General features: G+C 40.7%; 1 protein-coding gene across 7 annotated transcripts in view; it reads right to left on the bottom strand.

Moving 5' to 3' along the window:
* mtss2b (MTSS I-BAR domain containing 2b) overlaps positions 1–15629 on the bottom strand; it is a 61905-nt gene extending 46276 nt beyond the window's left edge. For all 7 annotated transcript variants that reach the window (XM_085767504.1, XM_085767533.1, XM_085767511.1 and 4 more), the window contains exon 1: positions 15027–15629. In XM_085767504.1, the coding sequence (XP_085623630.1) occupies positions 15027–15113 (87 nt within the window). In that variant the 5' untranslated portion in view covers positions 15114–15629. The remainder of the gene's footprint in view (positions 1–15026) is intronic.
* Positions 15630–20895: the final 5266 nt, after the last annotated feature.

Raw genomic sequence — 20895 nt, 5'->3', positions numbered from 1 at the left:
GTGTGTAAGGACCCTTGTATTTATCCCTAATATTCTCCTTTCCTCCAATAATAATCCCTCGTCCCTGGTACCCGGTAATATACGGACTATTTTCTTTTCCCTTTTCCCTCACATTCTTTCTGCCAGTAATCCTCCATTTCATCTAGTCCTGACTCTGGACTCTGGGGCTCAGTCAACAGTCCTCTGGCCTAGTTCTCACAGCACCACCAGTCCACCCAGTCTGCCCAGCGCTCTATTGAGAGCTCCACTCCACCACTCACTACAGTGGATGAGAAGCTTACTGTCTCCTCTCGTTCTTTTGTTCCCTTTGTTTCCCCCACAGCAAGACAGAAAAACAGAGGAAATCCAGCAAGAGAGACAGAGGGAGAGAGAGAACGGGTGGAGGCAGGCAGAGAGGGATGTAAGGATTATCCTGATTTTTTGTTGTATAATCGAGCCAATTCACACGTTAAAAGAGCAATGCAAGAGCCAAACAAAAGAGGCTAATTTCACAGAGCGTCATATGCATAATCGACTGGCAAGGAGTTTTCAAAAAGAGGATCAAACTCATTTTTATCAAGGTTGGGGATGGATGTATAAGCCACAGAGAAAAATGCTACATAATATCTGTCTCCACTTCTACCAGCAAGAATGGCAGGGTCTTTTGTCTCCTTTGTAGTCAACAGCACTCTTACAGTGATTCAGATTTACTTACACAGGTGGAGTTGTATGTTTTCCATCGAACACCAAAAGGGATTGAACATCCACATGTGTTCAGAGATGCATGAGCTTGGCTGGGCCCATACTGAACATTTTGATAAGCGTAAATCTGATCTTTTTCAACTTGGTCCAGTCTAAAATTGTTAACAGCTACTATCCAGAGGGCTAATGTTAATTTGCTCTCACACTCATGAGACTTTTCCTTGACCCTGCATTTTCCGATTCACACTTGTCCCCCCCCCCCCCCGATTTTGTAATATTTTTTCATATAACATTAGAATAACTTAAAATGAGCACCAGTGCTGCACAAGGCAATACAATGAAAATGGACAATCACAATATGAAAACTACTGAATAGCAACCGCATCCGTTTTACAATTGCACGAGGCTGCTTCCTCCCTAATCAGCCCATCATTGATAAAAGTGGCTGCCTGATAAGAACAGAAGAGAGTGGAGTGAGAAAACAAGTACAACCAGTAAAGATGAGGAATAATCTGATTTAAACAGCCAGGATATGTCAGCTTGCCAGTGTGACAGCTTTTCGGGGTTTGTTATCCCTTTTTGCTTTTCCATGAGGTAAAAGTACCTGTAATCATGTTCTGGTGACACCTCAGCCGAGGTTGCAAAACGGGAAAAGAGGTACAAAAAAGTGATGTGAAAACACTGCAGACCACTGATTGGTTGAGAATCATCACCGTGCCATTGCGTCATCAATGTGCGGCATAAAGTACATGGAATATCCTGCACGGCTAAAAGCTGTTTTAATTCCCACTCTAGTGCTGTTATATATGCCACTTTATTAAGTTTTAATATTTTGTCATGCGAGAAAATAACCATTTAGATCCCCAATATGTGGTCAGTTTAATTGTAGTGAAGTGTAATTACTGTAATAGCGACCTTTATTGATAAATGGCATTAAGAGCATAAATCCTGAAGGTTAGTTTACTTCAACTATGACCATGCCTCACTTTACCTGAGTATTTTTAATTATTTATAAAATATATATATGTATTTTATTAACTATAAAGGTGATAGTTTAAAAAACATAGATCATATGAATAATTTTCAATGGTCATGCTGTTTTATGGTTTAGAGATCTTGCCTAACAGCAAGTTTAAACAAGGGAGAAATCATAACATAAATTTGTTTGACTTCAGCTGAAGCTTTTCAGCGTATTTCTCTTGTTTTACAAAAAACATTATACAGAAGGAAGATAAGTGGAGTCATGATTTCCTCCACCATGCTGAGTGTGAATCACATAGGCTGGCACTTTGTTTCAAAGGGAGAGGGATTAGCATGCAGATGAGGAGACAGAGGCTGCCTTGCTGCATAATTGATGAAGTGCAGCAGCTAATTCCAATCTAAACATAGTGATGAGGGGAAATAGGAAACCATCTGCGTGTTGTTGTGTCTCTACACTGCAAGGCCAGAGATCACAGACACCATATACTTAAAACATCTGTACAACAGGGTGTCTGCCCCATGGTTTGGTTAAAGCTGCACTCTTGAATTGCATATAATACTGTATGCCAGACAGAGGTGGCAGTGATATGATCACATCTCACACTACTTTATCACAGCAGGAATGAAAGATGGGAGGTGAGAAGGGAAGAGAGAAAATAGCACTTTACAGCTTCAATATTTTACCATAATACTTGATAAAAAAAAATAAAAATAATTTCAACATCATTTAAAAGTTTCACAACTACAATATAACAAAGCACACATATGGCTGGTCTTCCTTTGGCATATAGTTATTGTACAGATCACATCATTATGTTATATTTATCAATCACTAATCGCAGCTAGCCTGTTAACTGCAGCTGCCAATGGCAGACCTTGTTCTGCTCTACAGCTTCTAGATTGGTGTAACAGCACATGAGCCAGTTCTCCAGGAAAACAGCAACCATCACTACCAGCTACAATCAAAGCTGGTGGAGTTGCAGTCCATCTGCAGGACAAGGGATCTGGCTGCTTAAAGGGAAAAATGCAGCCGCGGGTGGCTGATTAACAACAACTGAATTTTCAAATCAAAGCACTTTCATGTAGCACCTCATAAATAATAAATGCAGTGCTGTCCAAACAAATGCTGCATAAGCACAGTTTGAATTGTAGGTGAGGAACTGTAGAAAGAAGAAATATCATCCAACACAAGCATCAAGGCAAGCTAGAAGCTAAAAATCACAATATAATCAGTTCAAAAGAGGACGCAGATTGTGGATTGTGATTTAGACCAAAGACACTGGCATATAATACTTTGCCTGATTGCCCATGTGGGGTTCCCCTTTTAGCTTTACAAAGCTCTCAAGCCAAAGAAGCATTTCACGCATAAACATCAATAATCAAGCACAGACCAAAAAGTGTAGAGAGATTTACACACTGTCAGACCGCACACCAATAGAAGGCAAGAACGAGGTGGCACCATCATATTTAATTTGAATGGTATATTCACTAGCAGCCATCACTCACCCAGGCTCTTACAGCTATGAAGATGCCACTTAGGCTGTTTCTTTCCTCTCCTTCGCTGTGCTGAAAGTCATTATTATCTGCAACGCTCCAATCGTGTGAAAGGACCGTCGATGCAAGCTGGAGGTGCGTCCACCAGACCACTTAGTCTAAGTGACGGCAACTGTTACTGTGACCCTCAGCACTTAGAGAGATATGTGTGCAGAGATAAGGAGGTAAGGGGCTTGTCTTTGATGGCTGAGTCTGATGAAACCAAAGCAAATTAGACTGAATGAGTCTTGTGGGCACATTTGTTAAGATAAAAACATGATTGTTGACAAATGTTCACTGCAGAATTATCTGAGCCTGATTTAATAGTAAGTGTATGCTCTGGTAGGGTTGTTGTTGACCTTTAAATTGAAGCAGCGCTGATTCATATATTTTATATTACTCATGCATCAAAAGACTGTGTGCGATGTTGAAATAGTTGATGACAGTGACAAAGCCATGAAAATGTCACCTAACTGTGGTTGTAGCATTTTAGCATATTTGTTTAGTTGTTTCAATCAGCATTTTTAAAAATCCTGGTCACAAACAACTGATTAGTGAAACACTACCTGTCCAGGGAAAACAGACAAAGTTTATGGTTACTGTATATAATGAGCATAGTGGAATATTTAGCTACTTGGTAGAGAGATGGTAGAGATCAAACAGCGGAGAGAGACTGCATTTTGCACTTTGTAGCCATAGGACTTAACACATAAGATTGTTTTCAAATAAAAAATACAGTAGCTTCAAGGTAAACAATCAGAGGCTTGGGGCATGGCTGAGAGCAGTTAGCTGTGACATCACAAAGTTACATGAGTCCTGATGCACAGTGTCTGAATACAGGCTGTATGTATTTCTCTGTGGACAGAACTCTTTTATATACAGAACGAGGAGAGGAAAGCATGGGCATTTACACTTGTACATGGGACCTTTAATGTTTGCTGACAGGTTAGCCATAACAACTTAAACAGTGCAATATGAGTACACCACTCACCATAATGTCTGTTTATGCACGTGTCCCTGGCTACCGCACAATAAATTCCAAGATATTCAAACAAATGACAGGAGGCAAGGTGAGGCTCTACAGCGCTAACAGCATGTCATTAGGTGTAGAAGCTGCCAGTGTTCATAGATAGGATGGGTGGGGTTTCTTTATGTCTGAAGGCAGATGCTGGATTGTAATTTTTCTACTCTAAATGTCTCTGCAGCTGAACGATTCAACTCAAATTGGCAGCTCCTAATCTGAAGGAGGAAAGAAACTTCAAATTTCATAGTGTGATAACTTATCTCAATTATGCACAACCTACAGTCTGATCATCAATCATACAAGCTGACACACACATGCACATGCACTTATTAATTACAAACACCTCTGAATGAAGATGTAATATATAGAGCATGAAGATAACTTTCTTTCCTTTCAGTATCTTATGTTTGAAATGAAGAAGAGAATATTGATTTGCCACATTCATTGTTATTCTCTGTCTGTGTCTCTGGCCTGTTCATAATGATGAGTGTGTTTTACAGTGAACAGCTGAGTGTGATGAGAAGGCTTTGACAGGCCTGACAAAGGGTTCAGTGAGGGAGGCTGACTTGGCTGGCTCCCAGCTGCCTCCATGCCTCCCACGACCAGTCCTTTTCATTCATCTCTACCGGTCCTAACGAGGCCCAGGACCCGAACGACCTCCGAGATTTTAACGAGCTCTAACGAGGAAGATGCTCCTTTAGATGTTCTGTCATTTTGCTGGCACATTGACTGGCACCTTAAGAACTGAAGCAACATGGTTTACAGGTTTCAAGGTCAAAACCATGCACATCAAAGAAGGTTTCTTACCTTAAGATCCAAGACAAACACAAGTTGCCTTTTAACTCACTTTTTCTTACTCTGTTTAAAAACTGCCCGCTCTGTAAAGAAACTTGAGCTTGTCTTCCACCTTTTAATTATAATTTTGAAACATTCTCATTTATCATGGATCACAGACCCCTATGATAAGATGACGTTTGATGGGATTTTGTTCTAGGGTCCCTCATCTGATCATATTTTTGATTTGAGATGACCTTTGTGCTGGGGACCTCCAGGAACCCCCTCAAGGATCCCTGGGGATCCCCAGCCCCTCTTTGAAGACCACTGTTTTAAGGAATATAAAGTCAAAAGCTGAAAACCACAGCATTGATAGCAACCAAATGTCTTACTGAAACCAATTTATTTCAGAGGATGCTGGTGAAAAATTATCTGCAGTCATGGGCTTAAATTATTGTTTTAAAAAGTTATCATATGGAAAGCTATCATTTAGGCTCTAACACACAACCAAAGGTTATATAACCACACTTTGACAGAGTAATTGTGGCTATGTCACGTAGTCACAATGTTATAGGTTACCTCATTGTATACAGTAACTTGCACACTGGCTACGTAAAAAGTCATTATAATCACCAAGCTTCTGCCACTGTTGATGAAATCAAGGCTTCATGGACATACAGCATGCTCAGGATGAGAGCTGTCCCTGTTTCTTTTTCTGCTCCTCTCTCTATTGACACGCATCCCGGGCCTCTGTTTTTTAACAACAGTGGTATGGTGGAAAATCCTCTGGACCACCCAGACACAAACACATCACGGATTGGACTAATGATAAGCTTCTACAGAGCATCTTCAGTTCAGCATGGCCCAGAGTCATAGGACATAATTGTCACAGGCTTTTTTTTTTGTTGGGGGGGGGCAACAACAACAACAATGAGCTGTCTCTGTGGGGATACTGAGCAGTTTATTTCCAGTTCTCATGGTTTGCTGATGTTGTTGCTTTTCCAGTGTACTACTTTAATGAGGTGGAAGACCAGCCTCAGAGCACAGCATCCCTTGAGCTCTCTCAATTTCCTTTGAAAACCCAATGTGTCTCTGCAGCCATGGATAACTCAACTCACAGTGAGTTATCCAAACTGTGTCAAACTGTGTGTGAAGGTATCTGAGGGGGTCATGCTTAATATTTTCTCAAATGAAAACAAATGGATCTTGTGGCTTGCATTCCAGGTGCTTTAGTTAATCTATAAACATCCACGTCACCAAGTACAGTGTTACCATTCTTGTCTCTTGTCTTGGTAGCAGTATGGTGTAATACAGTAAGGGAAACAAGAGGTACTATTATCAAAAACTAAAATAATTATTTATATTACATTCACAACTAATGCACAGACACAACAATTATGTCTGATAATGTTTAAGAAGACATGCAAGAAACAAAACTGCCCAAACACAGATGTTTGCTAAACAGGTAGACACTTGAATTCTGGCTTGTACAATATTTAGCAGCCTTGGAGCAAAACCCAGATTCTTAGCTGTGTTAATGATGCTAAAGACAGCACAGGCTATATCCTCAACAGTTTTCAGAGAGGCATGCACTTACATCTTGCTCCACACATGCCCCACCAAATCAATTAGTCAAAAGTTATGTGTTGCCAAGGTGATGATGGCAAAGTGGCCAACTCTTAGCTTCAAAGGCACTCCTCAAAAGCCTATGGCTACCTGGTCCATCTTTATTTATAGTCTGTGATTGCAGATAGATCATCAGATCTTGACCTGATGAAGAGCGGTGGCTCGAAACATCGTCACTAGTGAATAAATTGCGCTGTACAGGAGCCCCTGTGTGTGAGCTTCTCTTCACTTTTGCGCAGATAACATTTAACATAAACATAAATTTAATCATTGGCTCATGACTGCACGAAGAAATCCACCAACAACAATCTTAACTGCACACCTGCACATCTGCAGGACTTCCTCTAGCTACTGAGAAAGCTATAAGCTTTAAGAAGCATCCCTGTATGGGTTTTGTTGTCTGATTACAAACCTTTTGGATCTTTAAGACATGAAAATGCAAGCCTCAAATTTTCTCACAATCGTAGTGGAACTTGAGGGACAGCCTACTAACCCACATACATGTGAGCTTGTGTGTGGGTTAGTAGGTCATAGCCAGAGAACATAAGTAAAGCAGATGTACGGCCAACAAAAGCCACAGTCTCCTCCTGCTATCCAGCGTCTGAAAGCTGTCTCTACTCAGATGAAGAAAAGAAAAAGGATCTCAATTTACAGTATGTCTGATGTTTGTTCATGGAATAATTTAAATGCTTATCTTCCATAGTTTTATTGCACAGTGTGAATCAATCAGTGGAAGACACTGTTTCTACATGTACTGTACTGTATGTCACTGTTACACTGATTACAGCTGATATTTTCCCTTGTACTCTAAGATATTTTGACTCAGAGTCCATTAGACAAGGATGAGTTTTTCACTATCTTGTGTGTATTCTAACTGAAAATGGAAAATATGAAGATTATTTCCATGACATAAGACCTCAGTAAGTTACATTACAAGGTTATTACCAATGGAAAATATAGGACTAATTAAACTATTTCAAATCAAAGGGGGTCGTCTGTATTAACAGCCATAATATTTAATGATACACTATAAAAATGATTTCACTCCACAGTTAATGAGGGTGGCACCAGAGGATAGTGGTTAGCAAAACAGGTCATGATCTCTGTGTCAAAGACATGCTACTATTGTAGTCTAAGCATCTCAGTTGTTGGTGTTTTGTTGAATGTATTAAAGGGGCAACAAAAACATCAAAAATAGCGACGCTGAAAGGTATATTTTAACATCTGATCTACAGCACAGAATATTTAATGTGCATCTATTAACTGTGGTTTATATCAAACTCTGTCTATTGATATTTCATGGAAGGAAGGGAGAGAAGGAAGAGAACTACTATGTGTTGAAAACAGACAGGTTTTTCAGGGGCTTCCTGGGTGAGGAAATCATACTCTTCCATTATTGATATAGTTTATCCACTGATATGATTTGTGCAGGTGAGGAATATAGAAGCTATACTGTTATAGCTGTATACGGTATTTTACTCTTCTGCTTAGAATTGCTCATCTAGTTTTGTATCGCTATTGAGCATGTCTGCACTACAGTGTTCAGTGGTTCTCAACCTTTTTTCAGTGACGTACGGTACCCCCTGTGAAATATCTACAGTGCAAAGCATTTTTGGTTTAAAAAAAGATATAAACACAGCACTGTGTCATCAGTGTCTGGTTTAATAAACTTACACTATAACTGTGCAAAACATTGTTAATTTGTAGTGGCCTCTTTTGAACTATTTGGAAATAAAAAGATATAGAAATACAGACTTGTTAAAATTATGAATAAAGATCTTATCAACTTAAAACAGCCTCTTTTGGAATTGTAATAAATTTCTGTTCTCGAACTGAATTCATGAAATTAGATAAACATCACTTCACCAAAAAAAAAAAGGAAATCCAGATAATGCAGCTTTGCAAGCCAGTCTTTCAAACAGGTTGAGAGCCAGTGCACTTCTGTGTGCAGCTGCAGCAGTTGTGTGTGTTTACAGAGGTGGCAAAACAGATGTGTATCAGTGGCCTTGACTTTATGAAGTTAATCACTTTGATGACGTTGTTCAAAACATCTTCTGAATTCATAAAGTTTCCTCTTAAAACACTCAGGAGGCTCAACAACATGACGTGCATGTTTTGTGTTGAGATGCCGCTGGAGATGAGCTGGCTTCATGCCACTGTTTGCTAACTTCTCCTCACGTAAAAAAAAAAAAAAAAACCCTGCAATGCCTTGGGTGTGTTGCTAGTAACTCATGGACGTAAATCTCTTCAACATATATTCTTCTGAATACTGCTGGGATTTTGTCGGCTCTGGTTTGACTTTTTATGCCACTATTGTCAATCCATGTTTCAGCAGCGCTGTTGCTGCTACACTTCAACCACCACTGCATTGTTTGATTGACAGGTGATGCCATGTGGCACATGCCAGGTTGGGCCAAACCAATGGGGGAGACTTTTTTAGGATAATGAAACAAAGTAGCATACTGAATATAAGATTCAGTTTATGAACATACAATTATGTTCTACTGAAATACTACCTGGACAGTGGCTAAAAATGTTTTGTATGTTTGTTTTAATATTGCCAAGACACGGGTATTGATTCAAAACAGACTCTGTATTATCCATGCCTAAAGAAAGTTTGTTTAACCAATACAATGCTCTGCCTTCGATTTCCTTCAGCCTCTCTATTTCAGTCATATTCTTATTTATTCCATCCTGCTGCTGCTGTCAACAAGATATTACCAGTATCCACTGGTCCACAGCCAGCTGAGCGTGAACATGACCTCTGTGTCTCATCATATTAGCCCCTGGTGACCTGTGTGTGTCCGTTGCTTTGTATGTGCAATTCACTAGAAAGTAACGAGACATAGCCTCCAGGCTAAACACACACTGGCAGACAACTACATAATGGCACCCACACACACAAAGGCACAGACTTAAACACAATTTACCGTGTGAGCATATGTAAAGGTTTCATATGTATATTTATATAATACCAGACATCCTCATTTTTATACATTTCTGTGCAACACACAGTAGACCATTGCCAACCATACATCATCCAAGCACAGATGACACAGAACAGACACACAAGGCCTTAGGTGGGGGATCTGCTGAGGAGAGAAAGAGGAAGGGAGGACCTGAGGAGGGGCAGGATGAGGCAGAGGAAGATGATGGAGAAAGAGGAAGAAAAAGTGCTTTCCAAACAGTACGGATCTGCTGGCAGCAACATTTAGTTGTGAACTCAAAGTCATGCAATCACCACGTCTACTTGCAAACATGAACACGTAAAATAAACTTACGAAACTGAGGTAGGATACAGTTTACAAACTGGGGGAACTATAATCAAAGTTTTGCCTTTTTATGCTGCAAGTATCTGATCTTCCATCTCTTGAAAAGGAAAAAATACATTTTATTTGAGTTCATTTATAATTCCTGATGGAACTTGTAAGTCAGTTGTGTGGAATAAGGACATGCTATTATACTACCGTGCTAAAACATTAGTTCTATGGAGTAGACTTGCTTTAATGTCAAATGTACAGTAAGTGCATTCGAAAAACAAAAAAAACATTTAAAAACCAAGTGCGGGGTCAGCAAAGCTTCAACATCAGAAATATTATCAAAATATGGCCAAATGCAATATGCAAACCAAGAGGCAGCAGTTCTGATAAATGATATTGTTTGGTAAAAGACCCAACAAAAATCAGGTTATCATCGTGTTTAAATGGCCATGCACACTGCAATCATGACTCAAGATACCACGATAACTGCCAAAATAATCGCTTTTTCTTTCTTTCTTTTTCTGCGTACCATTCAGCCCTATGATTCACATCAAGCCATTTTGTTCATTTTAGGCTTCATTTTAGGACTGAAACAATTGACCCTTCGCCAACTCCTCCCACAAACGGCTATTGTCCAATCCTACGTTAGCAACCGTAACTATAGGCCTGGCAAGCTTTCCGCAGCGAGTCATTATGTTTGCTTTTGTGGACACATTTTGAGACTAGGACGAAAAACATTTGTTTGTAGAGAAGGATGTTGTTGCTGCTGCTGCTACTATGGCGGTGGCGGCGGCGGCAGCAGCAATATAGAGATGTTCAGATACGAGCGGACTTTTTTTTCGACTTGAGAAAGTGTAAATATGGGGATAACCATATGTTCACCTCCAAAATGACAGCTGTACTTTTAGGGCTTTTACCTGGGCTTTTAGGCGAGGGATCCTCCAGGCAGGGACTGCTTTCACTGACTGATACAGCGGTGGGAGAAAAAAAAAACAGCAGCGAAAGCTGTATGTGGTTCACAATCGCCCCAAAACTTGCAGTTTGACAACGTTTCATGACCAGTGAGATGACCTAAGTCTTCGTGGGTTGATAGACGGTAAAATTACCGGTCCTTACTGCTGCTCTGTACATTGTCCAGTCGTGTCGTTGAACAGATGTTTTATCCTCCTGCGCGAGTCACGTCACTGAAAACTATGAATGATCTTTGTGACTTCTTCTCTCTATTATCTCAGAACAGTTTATCCAGAAATTTGCTGAAATTTCCTTTGAAATCGATACCAAATATTGCCAAGAGCATGGCTGGGAGTGAAAGCTTGCCCGGCGTAGCAACAGTAACCAAGGGGGCGGGGCTTACGCGAAGGGTCAATTATTTTCACATCAGTTAATTTGTAGATTATTTTCTCAGTCTGCTCATTTATAAAAATAATCTAATAAAACAGTTTCCCAAATCCAAAAGTCACTTCCTGCATTTAAATACAACAAAGGTATAACCCATAAACAACATTGAATAGTTAATCAGTCACATCACTACTTTGTTATTGATAGGTGTTTTTTTTCTCCCTTTTTTCTAAGTTGCCTGCTCCATCACCAGCACTTCCAAAAGTTAATCTGCAGTGTGCGTTACTCTCTTCCTCCTTCTGATACATGACAGCCAAACTGTACAGACAGTGTGCAGCGCTCTAATCATGCACATGATGGGATTTTTAAGATGTCTGCTCTGCACTGACTGTTTGATTGCATCCACTTCATAAACCCAGCTGTCATAACCAGCCTGTTCCAAAGAACCAATTAAGGAAAAGTATTAATCCATTTCTTTCCTCTGACAAATGTCTTCTTCTTTGGTGAGCCATAAACACTGATTAAAGCCACATTGTTTCCCATCAGAGAGTGTTTCAGGGCTGACGACACAATGATTCTCACCCACTCACTGACATTCATTCATCACTGCATGGGGATTGAGGTGACCCATATATTTCAGTGTGCTGGATAACATAAACAGGAGGACCATTAGAAACAGGATGAATAATAAATGAAAACAGAGACAGAGTAAAAGAACAGTGAGCGGGGAGAAGCCTTTTAAGTGGTAGCTTTGAACGCTGATGGCTCGTTTTGTTCTGTACAATGTGTTTGTGTTGGAGCTTCAGAGAAGTAAGATGGAGGTAAATGTTTATTACAAAGCGTGAACGTCTTGAGGCTTTGCTTGATATTATCCTTGACATTTGTGCTCATGAAACATACTGTATCAATATCTTGTGTGAGGACCGGCCATCCCTATGCACACAGCTAGTTCTGCGAAGGTTGAACACTGAGCTGAAATGACAGCTTTCTTTAAACTACAATGTGACGTAAAGCTGAGTGATCTGACTGTCTTATATCAAGGACTTTTTAGGACTTAGGACTTTGAGGTTTTAGGACTACTTTCCAAATCAATCTTCAAGTCTTTAAAAATATCTGCGTTGAGATATTTGATGTTATTTGCTAATTGCTACTAACCAGCCTGTTGTTGGCGGTTAAGCATTCCTTGTTCTGTACTGCAGCCTTGATGAGTTTGAGGTAACTACTGTCAGCAGCTGATAGAGTTATGGTCTGCCTGTAAGATGAGAAATCTGCCTGCTCGTTGGACAACCTAAGGCGAAATGGGCTGAGGCTAGCAGGTTAGTGGTGACTGAAGTTTCAAATGAAAATACTCACATATAGGACTTCAATAAATAGCATAACTGTCCAAATTAATAACCCATATGAACTATATATAAGTTGCGATTGGTTGTGACAAGTCACACCTTTGATTTGTAATCAGACGTCAGCATTGTGTGTGTAGAAGAGCAGCGAGCAGACAAACATTCAAAGGTGTCAAAAGATACGTATCACAACTTTCAGTCAACCACTTCCATTCTCCACAAATTCACATTCAAATTGTGAATTGTGATTCTATTCAAAAATATTGACAACATGCCCCCCCCCCCCTTTAATGTGACACCATGTGACTCCTGTAGGCCTTTAACAGTATTTCAACGCAAAATCATTCCTATTAAAGACAATGCCAATCGGTCATGGGGTCATTTGACAAGAAACTGTTAAAATATAATTTTCTGCAAAATGAACTACAACAAAAACAACCCGATTTGATCTTGCAGTACCGCAGTACCTCTGTGTACCACCTGCTCTCAATCATGAACTCAGCAGTACAGATGCTGTGTCATAGGTGCTGATGTTGCTATGCAACCAGCCCGAATGGTTTTTCAGAGGGACGAACATTTTCACAGGTCTCTTATCATCTCAAAATGGTTGTATTTGGCAGAATAATGATTTTCCATTTGCACAAAATCCTCAGAACTGCCTTGGTTTATGACCTGCATAGGGGGATGCATCACATTACACAGCTCTCAGAAGACTCTCCTCCATCTTTATTGAATACAAATGAATGACCATACCCTCTCATGCATTATGGGAAATGTAGGAGGTTTTAGGGCTTGACATGTTCTGCTTCAACCTTTATTAAAGAAACATTTTTTCTGTAAATCACTGGTATATCAATTCAAATTGTCCACAATGCCACAGCACAGTGTTAATACCTCCTTGAGTATTCTTTATTGAGGTAATCATTAATTGCATAATGTGAAATTCTACTGGGTATTTACGACTGGAAAGAGTCTTTTGTTCTGTGTATCCTGTGCTGAGTTAGTATCCAGGATCAAATCTGTGTGAATCCCTTTCTCCTACTCCCACTTGTCTCACTACAACAACAGAAAGTCAATAATCTCTCCTTAGTGCACAGTAGGAGTGTAGCATTGGCTGTGACCTCTACCGTAGGGTCAAGCAAAGTGGAAATAAAAGGTGACAGGAAAAAGCATCACCTTAAAAAAAATGTCTGTCTACATTTCTCTTGCTTCCTATGTTGCAGTACCCCCTATTAGGGTTTTAATGCATAAATAGTGTAGGGACAAAGAGTGAGGGAGGACATGATAGCCAGGCAGAGCTGCATGGGCATCTAGCAGGCAGACATATTGACAGAGACTGGATCATAACCCATTTGATGGACGCTTTCATCCACAGCATCTTTAGTGAGCATGGGTGGGTACTGAACCCCCTCTGAAGCCTGGCAGTAGCTGCTGTTAGTGCCATGCTGTGGCCATCAAGCTGCAGAATCACTGACTGACAGACAGGTCAGTCAGACAGACAGGCAGACAGACAGGCAGGCGGGTGGAGGGAAACAGACAGACAGGACAGAAACGGCAAGGATGCAAGAGGGTTGGGTGTCTGACGGCTGCGCGGGTTCTCACGCCTTCATGTTTTGCTGCTAGATCAGCCTGACAGAAAATCAATGACGCTGCACTCTCATGGAGACGCACAGTAGCCACGAAAAAAGGCGAGAACGACACGGGCAGAGTGAAAAAATGCAGTGCGGTCTGTAGACTTTCTGTTAAACTGGGAAAAAATCGTGATGGTTGTGGGGGTGAGGATGCAACATCCCAAGCAGCCATCCACCCTGGTCCACACGTGTATGTAACGGAATGTGTCAGAGCCATTGTTGCTTTCCCGACGTATAGACACAAATCTGGTCCGATTTTGGGAGGCCTCTCTAAGATTTCAGTTTGACCCCATAAAAAGCATCGAGATGAATGGAGTCCCCGTTCAACCACTCACACAGCATTTCTATAGGAAACCCGTGGGTTACTCACACCTGCAATTCACATTATGTGCGCACCGTCGCAAAATTTTGCCAGACGCTTTTGATGAGCCTTGGTGAAACCAGCGGACTGAAGGGTTTTGCGGGTGTGGTGATCTTGTTTGTGCCACGGGAGAGGATTTAAACCTCGCGTTAAACGTGCCCGATAATGGATGCATTCACGTCTACATGCGCAGGCAGTGTTCTGGGGAGGGGGTGGAGGTGGGGGAGCGGGTTTCGCACCAACAACCCCAGTTGGCCGCCGCATCACTATCAGTAAAACGATGCTATCGGTTACATACAACAGACATGAGCATCATTTCATCAGTTAAGGCAGAAATCCACACATTTTAATTAAATGCAGACTTGACACTGAGGCACCGAATCCATTATGAATAGCCTGTGGGATTATTCTGAGGGAAGTAGCACATGGGTTTGACCGCAATCACGGAAACGTTAAAAGAAAGGGGCTTTTATTTACCTTCATGTCGTTGACAATCGCCTGGAATAGACCCCCGAGGGCCCCGCATTCCTTCTCCACGGTCTCCATGTTTGCCAAATCCACCATTCACCGGAATTTGCAGAAGCGCGCACCAACTGCGCGCTACCAACACTCAGCAGGGAGATGGGGAGGGGGGAAATGTACGCTATTTCCACAAAATCACGACCGGACTCCCCGGTTCTTCCTTCAAACCGAGGGACCAGCAATAACGGGGAGGGGGTGTAGAAAGAACAGCAGGAGGAGGAGAGAGGGGTGGAAAAAAAGATGATGCCGAAACAGACGGCTTGCGCTGCGGTCTCTTCCAAGCGAAGGGAAGATGGGTTGTGAGAAAGGAACGATGGACTCTCACTCTCTCTCTCTCGCTCTCGCTCTCTCTCTCCCTCTCTCTCTCTCTCTCTGTTCCCGACTCTGGGTCAGTCAGGCGGTGAGACGTTCACAAGGTATCGGAACGACCATGCTCACCTTGGCGCAGCCAGCGCTACGCGGACTCGGCGGGGACGCATGTGAAAGCTGTGGAGAAGCTGCTGAGCGGTGATGGATCACAATGCGTGCGAGTGTGTATGTCAGGGTCCGTGTCTGTGCGTTGGTGCATGCTTGTGCACGGAGGTAAAGGCAGACTGTGATTGGCGCAGAGGCGGTGGGCTCAGCGGTGCGGGGAGAGCAGCCAGTAACACGATCCATGCAACTGCAAGGGAGTGAAAAAAGGAGGCTGGACAACTCTGGACTGCCTGTCACATGGCCACACGCACGCACAGGCACACAGTGGACCACCAAACAAAATCAGCAGGGGGTAGATGTCAAATAGATTTAGCTACCAGAGACGAGAGGAATTTGCACCCGATGACTGTTATTAATCACTTAGCTATTATATTTTTTAATATGGCTTTCATATGTCTGGTGACCTGCAACGACTGTATGGCATGTAGCCTATGTCCTGGCATTGATTCTTACATGACTCTTATAGCCTATCTGATCTATTTGAAGAATATATAAAGCTCACTGGCGATAATCTCTAAACATCTATCATGATGACTTTCGATCAGTTTTACGTTACTTTGATCAGGAAACATGTCTTGTGAGCAGGCTATACATTTTGATACAGATAAATTGTGTGACAGTGCTCACAACAGGGGTCCTTGTAGGGGTCCCACAGTATAAAGGGGCATCATTTCTTTTAAAAATAATTCCACACGTTAAATAGCCTATATATGAATATTTTGAGTTTCAAAAACCTTATGCAATAAAAAAACCTAGAAGCAATATTATTGATTTCTACAAGGGGTATTTTGATATTGCATAACATTGAAATAATACAAATATGACAATGTGTCTGTTTATCCTCTGAATCAGTTTGCACGAAACAAAACCTCTCAACTTTATTTAACCAATCCATAAATATAATATGACGTCTTTAGATACAGAATTGTCCTGTATTAACATGCGATCAGAGAGCTAACTGTATGTTATTTGTCTTAAATGCAAATGGGACGCTGACTGAGGCTCAGTATGGAGCACAGTGCAGTAAATTCAACAGTTTGCTTAAGGAGTTTTTGTGATGTAAAATTGTTATCTAGACAGTAGCAGTTTGCACAGCTATATAATCCATAAGAAGTAATGTAAGGTGTAGGGCTACCTGTGAGTTTCAACTTGACTTTTAACCCTCACTTGTCTATATGAATTGAATTCACGACAGTATCCGCATTGCCCCACAGAAGTGCATTCACAGTACCTTTAAATACTGAGATGATGTTTTTTGTTTGGTTTTTGTTTTCAGTTTAAATCTCTTATATTATTTTTTTTTTTTTTATTGTTACTGTTACGATCATGATTCTGTTTACTCAATCTCCTCTCGTTGATCTTGTGCTCTGTATTTTTTAGTATGTTACTGTCATGATGTAGTGTCATGCACTTGGTTTTATCTCATACTGTTGATAATATGTTCTGTATTTTTAGATTAGCCGCCTATGGACTGGTGTTGAAAATTAGCACTTGTGCTAAACACACTCAAGCAAAGCATGGTCTGTCCACTGGAACAGTCTTAATGTATTTGTGATGTCCATATCAAATAAATAAACATAACATAACATAACATACTAAAGTTGTGGTGTACTTGACTTACAGTAAAAGTCTGCATGTGTTGCAGGCCATGGTAAAGTATGAGTTGCGTGATTTATTTATATTTGTATAACTACAAATGTCAAAACTGAGTATATGGCTGGACTCTGTGCTAGGTCATTTGTATTCAGCCCAGTATTTGTTGATCACAATGATCCCACTCCCACTCTGTGCTCACACTCACACTGAAAATTCCAAGTAAAGCTGTTGTAATTTCAAGCAACACCTGCACTGTGTGTTAGGTGCATTGTGGGTGCATTTCCATCTTGAGGCAGTGGAAAGCAATTGTATGACTGACCAACAAAAACCTGGTCTTGTCCCATGGTGCAGTGTTTCACTGTTATTTTAAGAGTGCATTATTAAGAGAGTTATATTCTCATATACAGGTGCATCTTGCATTCGCACTCTGCCTGTTACTCAAGTAGAGTAAGATGAAAATGTGCTTCAGATGTTGGGATAAGTCAGGTAGAAAATTACAAAACAGCCTCATAAGGTTGGAGCTTCTTTGTGTAATGTTGTGTGTTGTGTCAGATTATCATGCATCATAAGTCTCTTGGACAGAAATGAGGCTCTGCAGAAAAGCTCTCTCACAACATGACATAAAAGATGTCAAACAGAGTAACTAGTGCTGTTGCTCCTTTGTAAAGCTGTGTGTACTGTATAGCGCATTGATTCACTCTGCCCTTTCTCGGCCTTCATGGTGCTCAGAGCTGCATGGACCCTGCTCAGGGGTCAGTCACAATACATAATCCACTGTCCACAAATAGGGTTTAGTTCTTTGCAAAACACTGTGTCATCATAATATCAGTCTGTAAATTGAATGGGAGCTACACTCATATTAGAGTTGTGTTTGTCCTGTTCCCTGTGTATTTCCTGTTTTATTTTGAAGTTCCTGTCTTGTCTTCCTGTGATTACCTCATGTGTCTCACCTGTGTTTGATTGCATCACCTGTGTCTTGTTTCCTCGTGTTTAACCTCAGTGGTTACATTCGTATCTTCCTGTTACTTCGGTGACTTGTCTGGACCTTTTTCACATAGCTGTTCATCACCCTATACTGAGACGTCTCTTCCAGAGGCTTGCCTTATATTACATGACCCTATGACGAGTTTTTCCTGATGTTTGTCATGTGATTTTTACAGCATGTTTTTGTGAGCATGCAAGTGCACATGTTTCTTTCTTTTTGTGTGTGTAACTAATTTATTACTTATAGACGTGTATATATTTTTGTATTGTTTATATATCTTTTTGAACACTGTATGTGCTTATGTTCTGATAAAAATTGTATCACATGATTTGTCAGGTGACCTCCCATTTGGGTGTGGTGTGTTTGTTCACCTGGTTCATATCTGCAGAAGGGATACTGTATGTCCCTGAAATGTCACATTAAGGTGATAGTAAAGAATAACTTTGGAGCTGCTTCTGGTGTGTGGACCTTGTGTTTTGCCATTTTAACCTCAGTGCTTACCCACTGTCTTTGGTGAGTCTGTCTGCGTTGATGCCCAATGTTTGAGGTCAGCGTTCCTGTGTACCTGCATGTTCCTGTCCATGTTTTGGTTTTGCTTTTGGTCACCCCCCCCCCTGTAAGTTAAGCAATGTTGCTTGTTGACCTTCAGTCAGTCAGTGACAGAACTGTTAATGGGGCTTGGCCCAGCTGTTGCAAAAATTGGATTATCTTTCTTTCAGCCTAGTTTACAATGCTCACTGTCTATTGTATCAATCTGTATCATGTGTGATTTAAAACTAAACAGGTGTTACAACACTGATCAGTGTCAGAAAGTGTTACATTTCAATAATTTTCATAAATCTGCAATACAGATTATGTAATTGTTTATACAATTAACTACAGAAGATTATTCTTGCAGGGGTAAAAATCCTTTTAGTTTGTGTTTGTTGTTAAATTTGGATCTGTGTTGGTGTCCATGACAGTATCACTTAAAAATATACAGTACCTTGGTTGATATTCAGTTGTTATTGTACTGTAATATATAAGTAAATAACAGAGTGAAAGAGGAACTATACAGTTGTATTTCTGCAGAAAGGAAAGAGAGCAAGTGTCTGTGGACAAACTGCTGTACTGTCAGAGTATTTGAGTAACTTGATAGGGTGAACAACCCAGAATGATGTTTAAAAGGTCAATGGGTCACAGTGCCCAGGATATTCTTGTGACCACAGATGGATCTTGAAAGAGAGAAGCGCTTGGAAACCGGACAGGCACAGGGAGCAGTACGGGATCTTTTTCTTGTATCGGTTTCAGGCATTAAGATGTTATTGTCACATGATAACCTCATCTCTGAACATGGCGCCTGGAAATTAAATTTTTATTGAAACAGCTTTTGTGTCAAGTAGCACAGGTCACAACCTCAACTCAAAATGAATTCCAAATATGAAATTCCAACTAGAAGATCTGATCTACGTTACATTTTTTGCCCTTAGTTCCTTCCAAATGAATGCCTCAGGCTTCAGAGAGCAGGTGACAACAAGCATGTGACACACTGTTATCTGTATAAGGACAGGCTCATGTACACACATACACACACACTTAAGCTCATGCCAAATTGTCAGCATCCTGAGACAGATGGGAAGAGGAGAGCGCATGCCCATGCCCTCTCTATGTGTACATGTTTGTGCATTCACATGGTTACAATAGACCTCTATGGTGACCTTGACAAAAGTAAGGATGCGATAGATATCACACAGCCATTGCATTCTTGTCTGTGCTTATGTTTGTCCCGAAAGTCATGTGTTGTCTTCTCATTCCTGCGTAGCGCTCTCCCACATGCTCTCTGTCTCTATCCAGTAAAATTTACTGGTTCAAATGGACATGGCAGAAAACCGTTGAGCACGTGTTCAGGCGCAGCAAAATTCATCTTTGGTTCTCATTATCTCCCACAAAGCCCTTTCCTGAAAACGATCAGATCAGTGTCGAAAGTAAACATACTTCAAAGAGTCATGGAAACGGTGTGGGTGTATTAACAGCTGTGTAGGGTAAAGTGACAGAATCCAGCCAGGTTAAATCAATTTGACAAGCTTTTACTGCATTCCTAAGCATGGATCTGTGGTTTTCTATTTATAGGTGTCTCAACAAAGCTACCAGTGGTGCAGACAGTCTTGTTCATTTGTCATACAAATGAAACCCCTGATTACGTTTTCCTCATCTGTCATCCTGTTGGTTTTGGACGCAAAAAAAACAACAACCTAACAGCGACTGTACATTTTGTTGTCGTCACTGTCATGGGAAAGTATCCAAACATTCTCAGTATGATTTCACCCTCTGGCATCAGTGACCAATTTTCACTATTTGTAATAGGAATGTCCTTTTCTGCACATTTTACATCTACATCCTGTCATTTCGTCTTGAAAATGGGACATGGGAAATAGATCTGCGGAAATAACAAGTTGATAATTTGACTAGGTGTCTGTTGCACATACAGCAAAGTAGTTGTAAAAGTAGTTTAACACTAGAACCGCCAACATTCCATGTACTCCTAGAACCGCCAAGAGGTCATTTTGACCTCCATTCATTCTAATACAAAAATGCTAAATGTACTGCATTTATATAGCCATATATATTATATAAGCAGCCAGACACACAACTCAAAACACTTTATAGTAATGCTTCACATTCATATACATACACATACTTTACAAAAAATAACAATAGTCGTTGCTAGGCAACCAAGATAGATGACTCTTTATTTTTCTATTTTTCGAACAGTGTGTGTATAAAAATTTT

This window comes from Trachurus japonicus, chromosome 3, assembly GCF_045865225.1.
Source record: "Trachurus japonicus isolate A0001 chromosome 3, Traja_1.0".
NCBI classification, from domain to species: Eukaryota; Metazoa; Chordata; class Actinopteri; order Carangiformes; family Carangidae; genus Trachurus; species Trachurus japonicus.
Note: the sequence above shows the minus strand (reverse complement) of the source record. Positions and strands in the feature narration are given on the sequence as shown.